This window comes from Dendrobates tinctorius, unplaced genomic scaffold, assembly GCF_039654945.1.
Source record: "Dendrobates tinctorius isolate UK_male_01 unplaced genomic scaffold, ASM3965494v1 ptg000117l, whole genome shotgun sequence".
NCBI classification, from domain to species: Eukaryota; Metazoa; Chordata; class Amphibia; order Anura; family Dendrobatidae; genus Dendrobates; species Dendrobates tinctorius.
The window spans coordinates 16,147,324-16,168,199 of NW_027361785.1; the positions used below are offsets into that span (position 1 = coordinate 16,147,324).

The 20,876-nt window shown below is 43.8% G+C and overlaps 1 protein-coding gene across 1 annotated transcript in view; it reads left to right on the forward strand.

Moving 5' to 3' along the window:
• Positions 1–20,602, forward strand: part of NXN (nucleoredoxin) — a 248,824-nt gene extending 228,222 nt beyond the window's left edge. Inside the window, exon 8 of the mRNA XM_073590592.1 lies at positions 19,445–20,602. Coding sequence (XP_073446693.1) covers positions 19,445–19,627 — 183 coding nt within the window. The 3' untranslated portion in view covers positions 19,628–20,602. The remainder of the gene's footprint in view (positions 1–19,444) is intronic.
• Positions 20,603–20,876: the final 274 nt, after the last annotated feature.

Genomic DNA, 20,876 nt, shown 5'->3' on the forward strand with positions numbered 1-20,876 from the left:
TTTAATATTTTTAACATTTTAAATATTACATAAAGGAAAATGGGTCAATACAAAAGATTGTGCACCCTTCGCGATTTGTGTGCTCAGATAACTTTGACTAAGGTTTTTGACCTTAATCAGCCTGAGGGTTAGTTCTTATTCACTTTCATCATTAGGAAAGGCCAGGTGATGGAAATTTCCCAGCTTTATAAAGACCCAGCCACCTCTAACCTCCTGCTAAAACAGCACTCATGGGTTTTTGTAAGCATCTTGCTAGCACTCTAAAAATGAAAATAGTGGAGGCCCACAAAGCGGAGGAAGGCTTAAAAGAAGATTGCAAAGCATTTTCAAGTTACCCTTTCCTCTGTTCCAAATGTAATTTCGAAATGACAGTTAACAGGAACAGTGGAGGTTAACATAAGTTTGGGAAGACCAAGCAAAATTTTAGTGAGAACTGCTTGTAGGATTGCTAGAGAAGCAAATCAGAACCCCCACTTGACTGCAAAACACCTCTAGAAAGATTTAGCAAACTCTGGAGTTGTGGTACATTGTTTTACTGTTAAGAGACACCTGTACAAATATGGCCTTCGTGGAAGTCATCAGAAGTAAACCTCTTCTGCGTCCTCACCATATAATACAGCCTCAGAATTATGCAAATTAACATCTAAATAAGCCTGATGCATTTTGGAAACAACTCCTGTGGACAAATGAGGTTAAAATAGAACTCTTTGGCCACATTATTCAAAGGTATGTTTGTAGAAAAAAGGGGACAGAATTTCAGAAGAAGAACATCTCTCCAACCATTAAGCATGGGGGTGGATCAGTCATGCTTTGGGGATATGTTGCAGCCAATGGCATGGGGAACATTAAGTCACTGGCAAAGTGCTGGAGTGGAGATATGTTTCACAGAAGCTATTAATTTCTGGGTTTCAAATCACTGAAGCTAACTCCAGAACACTGTGCTGAGGGGTTAATCGGCCATTTAAGGGCTTGGTTTTTGTGGACAACTGTAGAGCCGGTCTGAGGTTGCCCACGTGATCTCCACCCAATAGTGTGGTCTGGGGTTTAAATAGTCGGCCTCCAGAGGCATTGAGTGTGCAGTAGGGATGGAGAGAGGAACTTCATCGCTATTTGTCCTGAGAAGGAAAAAGCGGAACCAGTGTATGGTTGTTATCCTGAGCGGATCCCCGCAGATGGTGAGACTGTATACCAGTTTTTGTATTTTTTTTTTTCCTCTTTTGCCCTAAAGGCTGTGTTTATTTTCACTTCTTATTGGTTTATGCCACATGCATAATAAACCAACGGAAGATTTAAAGAGACCATGTACCTGTGTCTACTCTGTGTGCAGCCGAGTGAGCCAATCCACCACAGTTTGTGGAGAATGTGGACAATTTTCCCAGGGAAGCACGTGTGACAGTTGTGCATAAAACCGCATGTCCTGGGTGAAGGTGGCCGTAAGCTGGGAAGTAACATCAAACAACAATGAAGACCTGATTAAGCACCTTGTGAAAGCCCAGCAGGAGACAAGTCAACCACCACAACGGGTAGAGGGAAGAATGGACTGAGTGACATTTCAAAAAATTCTTGTTTCAAACATGACGCCATCTGTAAAAAAGCTGAAGTTGAAAAGAGGATGGCTTGTACAAATAATGATCCTAAACACATGTCTAAATCCACAATAGACTATCTCAAAAGGCTCAAGCTTAAGCAGTGGTTCCCAAACTCCAGTTTTCGCGGACCCCAACAGGTCATGGTATCAGGATTTCCTTAGTATTTCACAGGTGATGGAAGTATCATCAAGGCATCAGGAATTCTCTCACATGTCTAACACTATGGAAATCCTGAAAACATGAACTGTTGGGGTCCACGAGGAATGGAGTTTGGGAACCATTGAGCTAAAGGTTTTACAATGGCCCTCACAGTCCCCTGATCTGATTATCACTGAAAATCTGTGGCTAGACCTCAAAATACAGTTGTGTGGAAAAAGTGTTTGCTCCCTTCCTGATTTCTTAATCTTTTGAATGTTTGTTATACTTGTATGTTTCAGATCAACAAACAAATGTAAATATTAGACAAAGATTACAAAAGTAAACACAAAGTGCAGTTTTTAAATCAAGGTTTTTTTATTAAGGGAAAAAGAAATCCAAACCTATAGGGTCCTGTGTGAAAGTGATTGCCCTCTAAACCTAATAACTAGTTGGGACACCCTTAGCAACAACTGCAATCAAGCGTTTGCTATAACTGGCAGTGAGTCTTTTACAACGCTCTGGAGGAATTTTGGCCCACTCATCTTTGCAGAATTGTTGTAATTCAGCCACATTGGAGGGTTTCCGAGCATGAACCTCCTTTTTAAGGTTATGCCACATCATCTCAATCAGATTAAGGTCAGGACTTTGACTAGGCCACTCCAAAGTCTCAGTTTTGTTTTTATTAAAGGGAACCTGTCACCTCCTTTTTCAGCTATAGGCTGTGGCCACTGCCTTTCAAGGCTTATCTACAGCATTCTAGTGACCTTCCTTTTCTCTGACTGTGCCGTATATGGGAATTCGCCATCCTTGCTCCGGATCGCATTTGTGCAATAGAGAGCTGGATTTTTTTCCTTCATTAAATCACAGTGTAACATGGGGCACAGAGATGCTCTTGTAGGTGTCCGACTTAGCCCCTTTTCTTACAAAAGAAAAAAAATCTTCACTTTTTTTTTCGACAATATATGCAGAACAGTGTGTGCCTTCCATGATAAAAACCTCGTGTATACAATGCTGAGTAAGCAATGTATTGTCTATGGATTCTGGTGACATCTAATAATCCCTGGCATTGACCTAACCTAACTAGAACGGCGGAGCTTTTTAGAATAGCAGCATTGTTGGCCCTGTTGCTATGTCCCTGATAATGCAGATGGCACTAGGTTGTATATGCGGCCATTGTGTTGAAGAAGCCGTAAACAAATCTGATGCTTTTTACAGTTTGCTGCAGGGAAAACACATTGCTAAACAAGGCTCTAGGTTTATTATTGCATTCAAGTGATGAATCCTGTAACTAATTTGGCGGAAAGCTGAATATCCATCTTGTTTTGAAGGACAGACAGGATAAAACACAGCTTGTGCAAAACAAGCCTTACTGAAATATGGCATTTAAACTGGCACACAGCCCATTACATCCCCCATAGAGGTGTTGTCTGTATATCTACATACTTTATTCTGGAATTTCCTGTTCTCTCTGTCTCTCTCTTGCCATGTTCTCGGCTTTCAGAGTACTGTCCTGGCACTGCCCCTTGTCTCGTCAGAGAAAAGTGGCTGCTGATACCCTCTAGTGAAAAGAAGCATGATTGCAAGTTCAGCATTGTTATCTTGTTCCAGACAGCATTGCCAGAGGCTAATGTTTAATGACACCCGCATCCATCAGTAGTCATGTCACCAAATAGATCGGGTACTTTTTCAAACTAAATCTAAATTGCCATATCTGCCAAATTGTTCTTTTTAGATATACAAAAGGGCTGAGGGGAAAAAAAGTGCAAAAATAAGGTCTTATCAGGTTGACAGATGTCAGAAATCGTAATATATGCTGACCTGATCCAGGGTTGCCGCAAATCCACGGAAGATTATCACCAAAAAGATTTCAAAAACAAGGACAGTTTGTGGTCCATATCTGCGCTGCCACACGGTGAAGAAACTTCAGACTCCAGAGATAATATAAAAATAACTGTTTCTTTTATTTATTCTACGTGTTATGAAGTGTATCCTACTTCTTCAGGAAAAAAAAACCTATGGAATAAGCAATATGCATTTACTTGTTTTGTATTAGTATGACTTTACCTCTACTGTTTCTTAGCAACAAATCAAAGGGAGGGTGATTCATGAAAAATGTGGTATACAGTGGGTACGGAAAGTATTCAGACCCCTTTAAATTTTTCGCTGTTTCATTGCAGCAATTTGGTAAATTCAAAATGTTCATTTTTCTTCTCATTAATGTTCACTCTGTACCTCATCTTGATGGAAAAAAACTGAAATGTAGAAATTTTTGCAAGTTGATTAAAAAAGAAAAACTGAAATATCACATGGTCATAAGTATTCAGACCTTTGCTCAGTATTGAGTACAAGCACCCTTTTGAGCTAGTACAGCCATGAGTCGTCTTGGCCGCATTCATGTTTCCTTCAATTGCAACCAGTCGTCCTGTCCCTGCAGCTGAAAAACACCCCCATAGCATGATGATGCTGCCAGCACCATGTTTCAATGTTGGGATTGTATTGGGCAGGTGATGAGCAGTGCCTGGTTTTCTCCACACATGCCGCTTAGAATTATAACCAAAAAGTTCTATCTTCATTTAATCAGACCAGAGAATCTTATTTCTCATAGTCTGGGAGTCCTTCATGTGTTTTTTAGCAAAATCTATGTGGGCTTTTCATATGTCTTGCACTGAGGAGAGGTTTCCGTCGGGCCACTCTGCCATAAAGGCCCGACTGGTGGAGCGCTGCAGTGATAGTTGACTTTCTCTTTCCCCCATGACGGCACCACTGAGAGAGGGATCCGCCCTCAGGGACAGGAAACCTACAGATGAAAAAGGCGGTACCTCTCTCCCACATCAGTTGGTTTCCTGTCCCTGACGGGGAACCTACAGCATACCTGACAAGTCGTCGTAGGATTCCGGGGACCGATCCAGTCGGATGATAGGCAGCGGGGCTCCCTGCCTCGGCTGGGTCGAGGCCTCGAACAGGCTCCCCCCGAAGCACCACCACTGGGGTCAGTGGGCCTTTAGGGTGAGTGGGGAGAGGCAGTGAAGAAGCTGTGGAAGTCTGCCGATCCCAGAAAAGGAGAAAAAAAAAGAAAAGAAAAAAGGGGGCTGCCTCCTGCAGTATAGTGACGGCGGTCACTACAGGAGAGGCCCGCTGAGCCGCAAGGCAGCATGTGCAGGTGGCGGCGGTCACCGGGAGCACAGGTCGGGGCCGGCCCTACCGAGGCAGGGGAGGCAGTGGTGACCTCCAGGATTCTTGAAGCAGGCAGGGGTGGCGGCGGCCACCAGTCTCACATACAGCGCTGGAAGGGCGCAGACTATCGGCGCCGAACTTGCAGCACGGGCTGGACAGGCGCGGGCGACCCGGAGATAGGGTGCGGCGGCTACCGTGAGGCGCAAGGTACGGCCGGGAGCAGACGCTGCGAGCGCACACGCCGTTACAAGCACCAAAATAGATGGGGCCGCAGTGCGCGGGCAGCCACTTCCGGGGGCGCAGGGAACGCTGGGAGAGGCGGCGCCGGGGAAGAAAGGGAAAAAAAAAGGGCGCTCACATTTAAAAAACCCCATTAAGGGGTAAAGGAGCGTCGGCATGAGCGGGAAGCAGAAGGAGACTCGGCGTTCCCCGAAGCAGGGGCCGCGGCAAACACAGGAACAGCGCCAACATTCACAGCGCCAGTGCAACTCTTCCCAGCAGCGCAGCAGAGACGGTCACGCAGGATTGCGGCACAGCCAAAGTTCCACCATGGCGGCACAGCCAGACGTGGACTCAGTGGTGGAAATAATCCCTACGCCTGAGACGGTATCTCTCATTCCATAAGGAGGGTGAGTGATCTCCGTTAAGGCCCGCTCGCTAATAGGCGGTTGTTAATTTCTGTTTTCAGGGGCGTAAATGCACGACCAAATCTGAGCACATGATATGTGCCATATGCACGGAGGAGCTACCCCCCTATATGGGAGAAAAAGCTCTGTGCGGCATGCATAGAGCAAACAATTCAGGAGGAATCCCCGAGATTTGCTTCAGATCTCAAAACCCTGATAAGGACCCAGGTTGAAGACGCCCTTAAGGGCGCTAGATCCTAAAAAAAGAAACGTAGGTCCAGGCGTAGGTCGCCAGAGTCCAGTGTTAGCGAGTCAGAAAGCGAACTGTCGGACTCAAGTAACTCATCATCCTCCCAATCATCATCATCCTCAGAAGGGGGACGTAGCTGCTTCCCCATCGAAGAAACAGACACCCTAGTAAAAGCGGTGAGGACAGCTATGGGGTTTGTAGATGAACGGCCTAAGAAAACAGCCCAAGATCTGACGTTTGGTGGGCTGGAACAAAAAAAACGGAGAGCTTTTCCTGTCAATGAGAAAATCCATTCCCTAATTAAATGGGAATGGAAAAAACAGACAAAAAAGTCCTCTTGACACCCAAGAGGAAATACCCCTTCGACGACCCGGCCTGCTCCTCATGGAGTAAAGCTCCTAAATTAGACGTGGCAATTGCAAAAGCTTCTAAAAAATTTGCCCTGCCCTTCGAGGACATGGGCACCCTGAGGGACCCAATGGACAAAAAAGCAGAAGCCTTTCTAAAAAATACGTGGGAGTCGGCAGCAGGGGGGCTAAAGCCAGCTATAGCAGCCACGTGCACGGCGCGCGCCCTAATGGTCTGGCTAGATCACTTAGAGTCACAGATAAAGGGGAAAGTCCCAAGAGATACAATGCAGAGGTCAGTTTCTGTGATGAGGGGGGCAGCAGCCTTCCTGGCGGATGCATCAGTTCAGTAGACTGAACCAGACTGGCAGCCAGAACAGCCGCCTTCTCAAATGCCGCAAGACGCACTTCAAAATGAAGACGATAAAATCCTGTGTAAAAATGCTTCCCCCAGCTTGCTTCATGGCCGTATTAGACTTGAGGGACGCATATTATCATGTGCCTATTCACAGGGATCACAGGAAATACCTCAGAGTAGCGGTGACGATTCAGGGGGGGTTAAAACATTTTCAGTTCAGAGCCCTCCCCTTCGGCCTAGCCATTGCTCCAAGGGTATTTACGAAGGTTATGGCAGAGGTAATGGCCCACATAAGAGAGCAAAACGTTCTGATAGTCCCGTACCTGGACGATCTATTAATAATAGGGGTCACCTTTCACCATTGCAAACAGCACTTGGACCTGGTCATGAAGTCACTACGGAGCCTAGGGTGGATGCTGAACTTGCCCAAGTCCAGACTCGTACCAAGTCAGGTGCAAGAGTATTTGGGGATGACACTGGACTCAATCGAGCAGAAATGTTACCTTCCAAAGGCAAAGGTTCAAAAAATGACACAAATGGCATCTCAAATGATAGCTTCCCCGAACACCACCCTGAGGAAAGCCATGTCACTGTTGGGGTCTATGACAGCCTGCATGCCAGCAGTCCAATGGGCCCAGAGCCATACCCGGGGCTTGCAATAGGAAATATTAGATGCAGACGTTTCCCTACACGGAAATTTAGACACGCAGTTAAACATCTTGCCAGAAACAAGGCATTCCTTAACGTGGTGGACAGCTCCAGCCAACCTAGCCAAGGGGGTTCCTTGGGCATTGCCTGCAACAAAGATCCTAACTACGGACGCAAGTCCTCGGGGGTGGGGCGCACATCTAGGCAACCAGGTGGCACAGGGGCCCTGGGATCAGGGAAGAGAGTCCGCTTCCTCCAATATGAAAGAGCTGCTGGCAGTGAAACTAGCCCTCATTTATTTTCTAGATTCACTACGTTCCCATCACATAAGGGTCTTCTCGGACAACCAGGTAGTGGTAGCATACCTAAACCACCAGGGGGGTACCAGGTCTCAACCACTGATGGAGGTAACAAAGTCCATCTTCCACCTGGCAGAACACAATCTAGAATCCCTGACAGCCCTTCACATAAAAGGTTCAGAAAATCAAACAGCAGACTTTTTAAGCAGGACACGTCTAAAACAGGGGGAGTGGGAACTAAGCTGGTTAGTCTTCAACCAGATCGTGAAACTCTGGGGTCAACCAGAGATAGACTTATTTGCGAACAGTCAGAACCGGAAGCTGGAGACCTTCTGCTCAATCGATCCCTGGGGGGGCCCAGTAGCCCTAGACGCCTTCACGATACCCTGGAATTATCATCTGGCCTACGTCTTCCCCCCCCCCCCCAATATCTCTCATTCCCTTAGTACTGAGGAAAATACGGGAGGAGAAGGCGACAGTAGTGGTAATAGCGCCCTTCTGGCCACGGAGAATATGGTTCTCCTGGCTGAGAAGAATGTCCGTGACAGACCCCTGGGTTCTACCAGAAAATCCAGACCTGTTATGCCAGGGTCCAGTTTATCACCCACACATAAAAAACCTACACTTGACAGCTTGGCTTTTGAGAGGGAGCTCCTAAGCATCAGGGGCTTCTCATCAAACTTGGTAACCACGCTACTACAGAGTAGAAAGCCAGTAACCACCAAAGCATATGGCAAAGTGTGAAAGAAATTCATGTCAGTGTCAGGTTCCGACCCAACGGGCGAAATCCCTGTAGATAACATTCTGGAATTCCTACAAAGGGGGTTGGAGAAGGGGTTAGCTACCAGCACCTTAAAAGTACAGGTGGCGGCCTTGGGAGCTTTGTATAACCACGACCTAGCCAAAAATAGATGGGTTAAGAGATTCATTAGAGCCTCAAGTAGATCTAGACCGATCCCTCTACACACCACCCCACCCTGGGATCTAAACCTTGTGCTAAATGCTTTAGCCAAATCTCCCTTCAAACCCCTAATGGAAATTCCCTTAAAAATATTGTCACTTAAGACCTCCATCCTAGTGGCCTTAACTTCTGCCCGCCATGTTAGTGATATACAAGCTTTGTCGGCACACTCACCCTTCACGCAAATTCTGGATGATAGGGTAATTCTTAGAACTGATCCAGCGTATCTCCCCAAAGTGTCTTCACACTTTCATAGGACTCAGGAAATCTCCCTACCCTCCTTCTGTCCCAATACCAAAAACAAAACAGAAGAGATATTACACACTTTAGATGTAAAAAGATGCCTGGTCCAATATTTGACAACCACAAGGGAATTTAGGAAGGCTAGGGCTCTGTTTGTCTGTTTTCAGGGTCCTAGGAAGGGGCAGAAGGCATCGAAGTCCACACTGGCGAGGTGGATAAAAGAAGCCATCACCTTATCCTACTCCTCCTGCGGGGCGGCCATCCCAGAGGACGTAAGGGCCCATTCAACCAGGGCAGTGGCATCATCCTGGGCAGAGAAAGCCGGCGCTTCAATAGATCAGATATGTAGAGCTGCCACTTGGTCTTCCCCCTCTACATTTTTCAAACATTACCGTCTAGACTTGACCTCCTCTTCAGATCTCACCTTTGGGAAAAGGGTTCTGGAGGCGGTGGTCCCTCCCTAGATGCACAATCTTTGTAATTCTCTCCGTGGTGCCGTCATGGGGGGAAAGAGAAAATCGTAGTTACTTACCGATAACGGTATTTCTCTGATCCCATGACGGCACCCGTACATCCCCTCCCTTTCACACACACAGGTGTGCACATAAGAGTGAGTTAGAGTTACTACTTAGCCACGCGGTGCCTTTGTTAAGCTTCATTTGATTAATGTTGGATTTCTTTATAACAGTTTGAGTTGCAGCTGAGAGTTCTGTGTAATGCTCTGTAAACCAACTGATGTGGGAGAGAGGTACTGCCTTTTTCATCTGTAGGTTTCCTGTCCCTGAGGGCGGATCCCTCTCTCCGTGGTGCCGTCATGGGATCAGAGAAATACCGTTATCGGTAAGTAACTACGATTTTGTGGAACTTTCTCCCATCTCCCTACTGCATCTGTGGAGCTCAGCCACAGTGATCTTGGGGTGGTTCTTTACCTCTCTGACCAAGGCTCTTCTCCCACGATTGCTCAGTTTGGCTAGACAACCAGGTCTAGGAAGACTTCTGGTGGTCCCAAACTTCTTCCATGTAAGGATTATGGAGCCCACTGTGCTCATAGGAACCTTGAGTACAGCAAAAATTCTTTTGTAAACTTGGCCAGATCTGTGCCTTGCCACAATTCTGTCTCTGAGCTCCTTGGCCAGTTCCTTTGACCTTATAATTTTCATTTGGTCTGACATGCACTGTGAGCTGTGAGGTCTTATATAGACATGTGTATGCCTTTACAAATCAAGTCCTATCAGTTATTGTAATTAACAAAGCTGGACTCCAACGAAGGAGTTAGAACCATCTCAAGGAGGATCACAAGGAAATGGACAGCATGTGACTTAAATATGAGTGTCTGCGCAAAAGGTCTGAATCCTTATGACCATGTGATATTTCAGTTTTTCTTTAATAAATTTGCAAAAACTTCTACATTTGCTTTTTTTTTCAGTCAAGACGGAGTGCAGAGTGTACATTAATGAGGAAAAAAGAACTTTCTTGTACCAAATGGCTGCAATGAAACAAAGAGTGGGAATACTTTCCGTACCCACTGTACACGAAACAAATGGCCATCTTTCTAGCACTGCTTTATCTCAGAGTAATCACTTTAAACTATTTTCACTGCTCATACATATTCATCAAGATTGAAATTGCAGTACCAAGGAGGAAAAGTCGTGAAATTATGGAAATCACAGGATTGGTAGACATATTGATGATGTGCAAATAATAAAAAAATGGAAATCTCCTTCAAAACATCTGATTTAGTATCACGTATGAGCTCCATGTGCCTTGGAATGCTGTTATTGAGGTTATGAATGGTTGTCTGAGAAATGTTCTATCACACTGAATGCAATTGGGTAAGGTCCTCTGATTGCAGCTACTGTTGCAATTGACAACCAATGAGGTCCAGGAAGTGCTCAATGGGATACAAATGTATAGACGCTGCTGGCCATGGCGGCATGTTTAGGCTACATAGGCTGCTCATAGTGGCACAAGCAACATGCAACCTGGTGTCATATTTATAAAAAAAAAAAAAAAAGCTCTTAAGACACTTTGGTAAATGGCCATACCACTGGTTCCATGATTGATCCATTCTGAACTGAAAGTTAAATTGTATGTCAAACAGTGTGTATACAAACCATCAGAAGGCATTTCCATGACACTGGGCTACGAGCCAGATGTCCAGCTACTGGTGTTCCATTGTCATGCCTTCATTCTCAAAGGCTATCATGGTGCAGAGCAAGACTGCAATGGAAGCTAGAATTGGAGGTCTATCATCTTAAGCAATGAGTCCCACTTCTGTCTTGGATGCTGTGATAGCTGAACATTGCTCTGGAGATCCCTACAAGAGGGAGCGTCAAACTGGTCTTACGCCTGGGGTTATAGTGTTGGATGGCACAATATACGATAGCCAGTTCCCTTTAGTACAGGGTACTTTAGCTCGACTTAACATTAATTTGGTCATGTAAACAGTGGTACAACAATTTTCTACAAATTCCCAGGAGCAGGTTTTCAACACGAAGTGTCATGCCGCAGGTTGCTTGTGCCACTATATGCAGCCTGCGTGTCCTAAATGTGCTGCCATGGCCTGCAGTGCCTCTAAACTTGTCTCCCATCAAGCACATCTGGAATGTCACTAGTCTGCAATTGCGAATACTTGATACTTAAAAGGGTTTTACCACGAACAAAGTACATACCACAGCTCCTGAGCAGGGGCGGAAATAAGAGTATACAGACAGAATAGCATGGGATCACAAATTATTTCTGTGAGGTAAAGTGTTAAAAAAAAAATGCTTACAAACAAGCAGTAAATGTTTTACCTCTCAGAATTAGCTGTGATCCCCTGTTTTAATGTCTGTGTACTCTTTTGCTTCCTCCCCTGCCCAGGAGCTGTGGTACGATCACAAAGACAGGGATCGTTGAACAGTGTGCTGACTACCTAGCGCTCGAGTTCGACACATCGCTGATCGGGTTGACAGATTACTGGGATGGGCTGGTGAGGACCCAGCGGTCATGGTGCACATTGGCACAAATGACAAAGTTTGAGATAGGTGGAAGGTCCTTAAAGATGATTTCAGGGAATTAGGCCGCAAGCTTAAAGCAAGGACCTTGTGGTGTAGTAACCACTGAGTCCGCTAGGGGGCGCTGTGTGGATGTCCCAGGATAAAGGATGAATGGCAGAATACGGAATGGCCGTTATATATCCCAAAGTGGGTGGTGTTATGAATGGGTCACCGAGGAGGAAAAAACCTAAACATGCTAAGCCCAGAAAAACCAGAGAGGTTGGTAACTATGCAGATTGCAGATCCCTGATCCTAACCACACAACTAGCAGCAGCCGTGGAGCGTACCTACGATGAACCTAGATGCCTCGTCACGGCCAGAGGTCTAAATAAGCCTAAAGCAAGAAAAGGGGAAAACTAACTGCCCCAGAGCAGACCCCAAAGGAATAGACAGGCCCCACACATGTATTGACGGTGAAACAAGATGAAAACACAAACACAGGAAAATAGGCTGAGAAAACGATGGGGCACAAACTAACTAGAAAGGAGAGGAAAGACACTGTCTGCAATCTGCCCAAAACCCTACAAAATAATGTCCAACACTTTCTGATAACAAAATTAACCCTGAAGTCACTAGACTTCTCCCACTATATCAGCACTCTGAAATATTCTGAGACAGAGCAAAAAGAGGCCAATCTAATAAGGGACAAAAAGCAAATTGGCAAATACAGATAAATAAGAGTGGAAATTCAGCACAGCCCCAGCCGGGGCCGGCTGACCACCCAAAAAAACTGAATAGAACAACAAAATCAAGTGTGAAAATTAGCAGAGAAACTTAGCTTGAGATGACTGGAACAGAGCTGAGAACTAAGATCTGACAAGCAGAAGGAATCACCAGCACCAGAGTAGGGCGTCGGCTGTCTTAAATCCAATCTGAGATTCCTGAGGTCCAATCGTCATCCTCATTATCAGGTGGCAGATCTCTACTGATTAAATCAGCCTCACTACTTTCTGTTGCCACCTGGAACCTGGAAGCCTGGGAGCCTGGAAGGAGAACTTACAACTGGTAGACCAGAAAATGAACTCACAACAGGGTGGCTTTAGTATGGAGACTTATGTGTTGTTCAGCAATGATATTGCTGAGGTGTTGCTTCAATGTATAAGGGAGAAGTCTCCAGGTAACTAGAGAGATAGACGGGCTTGGTTACCTACATACCCACCCAGGGGTGTGTTTAAGAGTGTCATAATAAAGTATATGTGTGGCTGTGTGTAATAGGACCTTTAGTGAGGTTATAGCCATGTTATCACTTGTGGGTGTGGTTATGGACCATATAAGGTACCTGAGGTCCGGTCACATGAGAGAGAGCGCATGGATCTGATTGAGCCATGTGGATGGTCCCGGCAGGCCTAGGTGGAAGAACGTGTGCTACCTTCCTGAAGACCACGTGCTGAGGCTGCTGACCCGGTGAGGACTGTGGATATTGGCTGTATGTGAGGACGGATAAGCCTCCTGTGCTTTTGCTGAGGCTCCAGGACTGAGCCTGAAATCATGGACACTTATACTTGCTTTCGCCTGAGCTAAAGGCTATTTCTTATGTTATGTGCCGGTTTATGGGTTATGGAGCAATAAACCCTATGAACTTTTAAAGGAACGTGCCTCCTGGTTGTCTCCCGTCGCACCTAAGCGACTTGAATCCCTACAACCTCCAAGGTGGTATTTTCTGAAATACTGCCTGTACCACGCCAGAAAGGTAGCGAGAGATTAGGGAGGTTATTAAGTGGCTCAGGAATTGTTGTAGGAAGGAGGGGTTTGGGTTCCTGGAGAATTGGGCCGACTTCTCAGTTGGCTACAGGTTCTACGCTAGGGATTGGCTGCACCTCAGTGGGGAAGGTGCAGCTGTGCTGGGGAAGAAAATGGCTAGAAGATTGGAGGAGTGTTTAAACTAGGGATGGGGGGAGGGTATTCATTTTATAGGAGGGGAAGATAGTGCAGATAAGATTTTAGGGAAGAATACTGTAGAGGTAATGAGAGATACATAAAGTGCATGTATACTAATGCCAGAAGCCTCGCCAACAAAATTGAGGAATTAGAATTAACTTTGTTGGACCATAATTATGACATGGTGGGTGTTCTGCCTTCTTTCACGTATGACACTGTGTGGATTCCAGCATACGGCTTAACTTTTCATCCACTCCCAGAAACAAGACTGTATGGGTGCTTAAGTCTATATTTATTGGGATGATATGGACAACAATGGGAGATAACAGATGGTATAGTAGAACACAGTATTAGATGAGATCAGGGGTTGTTGTACAAAGCTGTAGATGATATCAGAGATTGTTGAACACAGTTATGGATGATTCAGCAGATTGTTGTACAAAATGTGGATGATTCAGGTAAAAACTATGAGACAGATAACGCAGCATGTACTGTTAGTTAATATTCAATACACAAATACTGGCATGTAATCACAGCAATACAAGGTACTATCACAACAGTAGCAATGATACAGGATGCTGTTATCATGCATTATATAAAAGCTGAGCAATATAACACACAGCAGCAAAGGAGAAAGATATCTAAAACAACTAATGGCTGCCAGCTTTGCACTGACTGAATAGAGGATGCATATCCAGAGGATGTATAAATAACTAACATGCATTGCAAACATCATGGGGGGGCTGCATTATGGCTGGTAACACAGATGCATAGCATAGTTTACAAAAAATGCATTAAACTTTACCAGAATCCACTTGTTCTAAGCAGTGGTTTGCAGGGAGCTGAGCAGGTGTGAGCTACTCAGAAGATGGCTGAAAATGGTTACATGTTGTTGACCAGGGCAGGAAGAAGGGGCGGTTCTGAACAATTAACCATTTGGGGGAACAGAAGATTCCAAACACATGAATAAGAAAGAGAAGAGCAACCTATGACACCTACTGGTGATAGCTAGGACAGCACTTACAATATCTTGCTGCACAGAATGGGCAGAATAGTGGGGATATCTGAGACATGGCTAGACGAGAGCCATGACTGGGCTGTTAATTTACAGGGCTATAGTCTGTTCAGAAATGACCGTACAAATAAGCAAGGGGGGTGTTTATATGTAAAATCATCCTTAAAACCCATCCTGCGTGATAATATATGTGAAGCTAATGAAAATGTAGTTTCGCTGTGGGTGGAGATAAGGGGAGGGGGGAAAAAATAAATTATTGATAGTGGTTTGTTAGAAGTCTCCAAAAATAATGGAAGCAATGGAGAATATACTTGTAAAGCAAATATATGAAGCAGCAACTCAAGGAGAAGTCATTATTATGGGGGACTTCAACTACCCTGAAATACATTGGGGAACCGAAAACCTGCAGTTCCAGCAAAGGTAATAGGTTTTGACAACTGTGAGAGACAGTTACCTTTCACAACTGGTTCAGGACCCAACAAGAGGGGTGGACACTGCTAGACCTAATATTAACCCACAGGCCAGACGGAATATCAAATATAAGGGTTGGGGGTCACTTGGGTAATAGTGATCACAAAATACTAAGTTTTCATGTGTCTTTTAATAAGATGTGTAGTAGAGGCATTTCAAGGACACTAAACTTCAGGAAGGCAAATTTCCAAAGGATGACAGAATATCTTGGTGCAATTAACTGGGACGATATCCTGAGACATAAAAATACATAAAGAAAATGGGAGATGTTTATTGGCATCCTGAATAGGACCTGTGCACAATATATACCGTATGGGAATAAACATGCTAGAGATGGGAGGGAACCACTATGGCTAAATAGAGCTGTAAGGGGCGCAATAAGAGACAAAAATAAAGCATTTAGAGAATTAAAGAAAGTTGGTAGTGATGAGGCATTAAATAAAAAAAATTAAATTCTGTAAAATGCAAATCAAGGCATCAAAGATTGAGACAGAGAGACTCATTGCCAAAGAAAGTAAAAGTAATCCCAAAATATTCTTTAACTACATAAATAGTAAGAAACTAAAAAATGATAGTGTTGGCCCCTTTAAAAATAGTCTGGGTGAAATGGGGGATGAGGAAAAAGCCTATATGCTTAATGAATTTTTTTCAGTGTTTGCACAAGAAAATCCCATGACGGATAACAGGATCAGTGATAACAAAAATTCTCCATTAAATGTCACCTGCTTAATCAAGCAGGAAGTACGGCAGCGTCTAAAAATCACTAAAATTGACAAATCCTGGAGGCCCGGATGGGATACACCCCCGAGTACTGCACAAATTTAGTACAGTTATTGATAACTATTTTTAATCTTTAAAGATTCCATAATAACAGGGTCTGTACCACAGGACTGGCGTATGGCAAATGTGGTGCCAATATTCAAAAAGGGGACAAAAAATGAACTTGGAAATTATAGGCCAGTAAGCTTAACCTTTACTGTGGGTAAAATCCTGGAGGGTTTTCTAAGAGATGCTATACTGGAGTGTCTGAAGAAGAATAACCTCATGACCCAATATCAACATGGGTTTACGAAGGACCATTCCTGTCAAACTAATCTGATAAGCTTTTATGAAGTGGAAAGTTCCGGACTGGACCAAGGAAATGCAGTGGACATGGTGTACATGGACTTTTCAAAAGCTTTTGATGCGGTGCCACACAAAAGGTTGATGCATAATATGAGAGCAATGGGGATAGGGGAAAATATGTGTAAGTGGGTTAAGAGCTGGCTCAGGGATGGGAAACAAAGGGTAGTTATTAATGGAGCACACTCGGACTGGGTCAGGGTTAGCAGTGGGGTACCGCAGGGGTCGGTGTTGGGCCCACTTCTATCATATATACCCCTCAAAGTGACTTCAAATGTGATGTGGTCTGTTAACCCCTTCGCACCCGAGCCTGTTTTTGCCTTCGTGACCGGGCCAATTTTTTCAATTCTGACCAGTGTCACTTTATGAGGTCATAACTCTAGAACGCTTCAACGGATCCTACTGATTCTGACATTGTTTTCTCATGACATATTGTACTTCATGATGGTGGTAAAAATTTATAGATATGATCTGCACTTATTTGTTAAAAAAATCAAAATTTGGCAAAAATTTAGAAAATTTTGCAATTTTCAAACTTAATTTTTATGCCCTTAAATCAGAGAGTGATATCGCACAAAATAGTTAATAAATAACATTTCCCACATGTCTACTTTACATCTGCACAATTTTTGAAACATAATTTTTTTTCTTTAGGAAGTTATAAGGGTTAAAAGTTGACCAGCGATTTCTCATTTTTACAACACCACTTTTTTTAGGGACCACCTCACATTTGAAGTGAGTTTGGGGGGTCAATATGACAGAAAATACCCAAAATTGACACCATTCTAAAAACTGCACCTCTCAATGTACTCAAAACCACATTCAAGAAGTTTATTAACCCTTCAGGTGCTTCACATGAATGAATGGAATATGGAAGGAAAAAATAAACATTTAACTTTTTTTCACAAACATTTTACTTCAAAACCATTTTTTTTTATTTTCACAAGTGTAAAAAGAGAAAATGAACCACTAAATTTTTTGTGCAATTTCTCCCGAATACGCCAATACCCCGTATGTGGGGCTAAACCACTGTTTGAGCACACGGCAGAGCTCAGAACGGAAGGAGTGCCGTTTGACTTTTTCAATGCAGAATTGGCTGGAATTGAGATCGGATGCCATGTCGCATTTGGAGAGCCCCTGATGTACCTAAACAGTGGAAACCCCCCACAAGTGACCCCATTTTGGAAATTAGACCCCCCCAAGGGACTTATCTAGATGTGTGGTGAGCACTTTGAACCCCCAAGTGTTTCACTAAAGTTTATAATGTAGAGCCGTGAAAATAAAAAAATCATTTTTTTTCCACAAAAATGATCTTTTAGCCCCCAATTTTTATTTTCACAAGGGTAACAGGAGAAATTGGACCCTAAGAGTTGTTGTCCAATTTGTCCTGAGTATGCTGGTACGCCATATGTTGGAGAAAACTACTGTTTGGGCACACGGTGGGGCTCGGAAGGGAAGTAGTGACGTTCTGAAATGCAGACTTTGATGGAATGGTCTGTGGGTGTCATGTCGCGTTTGCAGAGCCCCTGATGTACCTAAACAGTGGAAACCCAACACAAGTGACCCCATTTTAGAAACTAGACCCCCCAAGGAACTTATCTAGATGTGTGGTGAGCACTTTGAACCCCCAAGTGTTTCAGTAAAGTTTATAATGTAGAGGCGTGAAAATAAAAAAATCATTTTTTTTCCACAAAAATGATCTTTTAGCCCCCAATTTTTATTTTCACAAGGGTAACGGGAGAAATTGGACCCTAAGAGTTGTTGTCCAATTTGTCCTGAGTACGCTGGTACCCCATATGTGGGAGAAAACTACTGTTTGGGCACACGGTGGGGCTCGGAAGGGAAGTAGTGACGTTCTGAAATGCAGACTTTGATGGAATGGTCTGCGGGCGTCATATTGCATTTACAGAGCCCCTGATGTACCTAAACAGTGGAAACCCCCAATTCTAATTCCACCCCTAACCCCAACACACCCCTAACCCTAATCTCAGCCCTAACCATAACCCTAACCACAAACCTAACACCAACACACCCATAACCTTAATCCCAGCCCTAGCCCTAGCCCCTGCATTTTTTTTTTTTTTACTTTTTTTTTTATTTTTGTCACAAGATCGCTGCCCTGCGATCTGACTCATAGTAACGCCACTTCACCTCTGATCATCTGTCAGTGTGAGATCAGAGGAGAAGCAGCGTTACTATGTGACAAGATCGCTGCCTGGCACATAATAACGCGACTTCTCCTCTGATCTCACAATGACAGATGATCAGAGGTGAAGCAGCGTTACTGTGTGACAAGATCGCTGTGCCAGGCAGCGATCTAGTCACACAATAACGCTGCTTCACCTCTGATCAGCTGACAGTGTTAGATCAGAGGGAGAAGCCGCGTTACAATGAGGGAGAAAGCCGGGAAACAAGCAGCTTTCCCAGCGATCGCTCCCATTGGCTGCTGTGACGCTGACGTCATCGGGACCTGAACCAATCAGGTCTCGATGACGTCGGGGGTCCCAGCATGCATTGCGCACCGGGATCCCCGCGTTGTAAGGTATGTGGGGGTCCCGGGGGGCACAAAACCGCCGACAGTAGATAAACGTCGGCGCTGCACAAAGCCCAGCAAGCGCCAACGTTTATCTACTGTGGGCGGTCGTGAGGAGGTTAATAAAAAAAAAAAAAATGGTTTTTGGAAATTTTGCTGTAAAAATGAATAGTCGTTGGTCAACTTTTAACACTTATTACTTCCTAACAAAAAAAAATTTGGTTCCAACATTGTACTGATGTAGATATGTCAGAAATGTTATTAAGTATTTTGTGTGACATATCTCTGATTTAAAGGCATGAAAATTCAAAGTTGGAAAATTACAAAATTTTCAACAAATTTACATCTTTTTTACAAATAAATGCAAGTCATACCGAAGAAATGTTACCACTATTGTGAAATACAATATGTCACAAAAAACTGTCTCAAAATACCCGCAATCGGTTAAAGCGTTCCAGAGTTATAACCTCATAAAGTGACACTGGTCAGAATTGTAAAAATTGGCCTGGTCATTAACGTGCAAACCACCCTCGGGGGTAAAGGGGTTAAAGCAGTGGCATGATGGTGCTGCGTCTCCAATCAAGCAGTAGCACACCACCTGTTCTCAGCAAAGCAGGGGTGGGGATGGGTGCGCTTCTCCTTTAGAGCATGAAACAACAACCAGAGTTGGCTTGTGATAATTAGCAAGGTTGTGTTTGAAATATTGAACTTGACGGAGGAAAATAATATTTGTCTTTACTCTTTAAATTTTCAGGATGACATGACCGATTCTCTACGAGATTTCACTAACCTCCCAGAAGCTGCACCTCTGCTGACTATACTGGACATGTCTGCACGAGCAAAGTATGTCATGGATGTGGAAGAGATAACGCCAGATATTGTTCAGAATTTCGTCAACGACTTCCTAGCAGAAAAACTAAAACCAGAGCCAATTTAACAAGATCAGTATTCATGCCTTGCATAAAGAATTATTATTTAAGAACACAACTGCTTACCCTATTGCCATAAGGATTTTAACATAGTATCTCTCCAGAGACCGCCTTGTCAAGGTGCCTTTTGTGTCGTCTTTTTAAAAACTGATCCTCTACCAGAACTGTTTGTTGCCAAATGCCTCTTCTGAAAGCTCCACCACAGTGACATCATCACTTTGTATTTCAAACCTGGATTTGTATCGGCCACTTTAGTCGTCAGCAGTAGACCCGACAGTTTCCTTTATTTAGTTTTGATATGGTAACTGGGTTTGTAGTAAATGTATTTTTTAGGATCGGATTTGTTACCTGTTCATACTACAACGTTCACATTGCCTTTTATTATACATTCTCCAATTTTGGTTGTTCACATGCAGTATTGCAGTTCAGTACAGTCTCCATTGCTTGATAGATTTTTTTTTTTGTATAATCTGGAGCCTTGGTATTGTGAACAAGGATTCACACGTCAGAATTCAGTGCTAATGTTCGGATGGTATTTGCGGTGCTGTGCACATGACTCCTTGCCTGGCTTTTAACCCTCCTACCAATTTATCACTGGCTTACCATATTCCTCACTTGTGATATTACTTTGAACCAAGTGTTAACCTCTCTATGTAAATTCCAGGTAATCCTGTGTTTGTATGAGATTTTATAGATCTCCAGTTCTGTTTATTCATGCACATGTATCACAGTCTGGCACTATTTATATCTTGCACTGAACATAGTAGGCAAGTAAATGTAACCTGGTGAGTGGAATGGTTTCTTATAAGTCTCTAGTCTGCTGTGGATACACAAGGTTGTGATGTGACACTACTAGAAGTGATGTGTCTGACTGCTCAACCAGTCCCCCGATTTACATGCCATACTGACTGATTCCAGGTATTGGTTATTGTGTTTGCTAGACAAACAGATAAAATGGTTTCAATAAAGTCATCCTATGTGTATTTATTTTCATGCTTCTCTATTACATCTCGAATTTGCAGTTCCTGCATTGTTCATATTGTTGACAATCCCATATACGTAATTCTAGAAAATGGGTGTCTGAAGTTAGAGGCACACCTACAATTGTCCTGTTTATAGAACTATAAATGGAAGGTCGAACATCAAAGCATATACTTGGAGAAACATTAATGAGACACAGAAAAAAAGATGTAAGGGCTCCTGAAGCTGTTAATAATTAGTCTTGTGGGAATCTGCAAACAAGGATTGTTAATCACT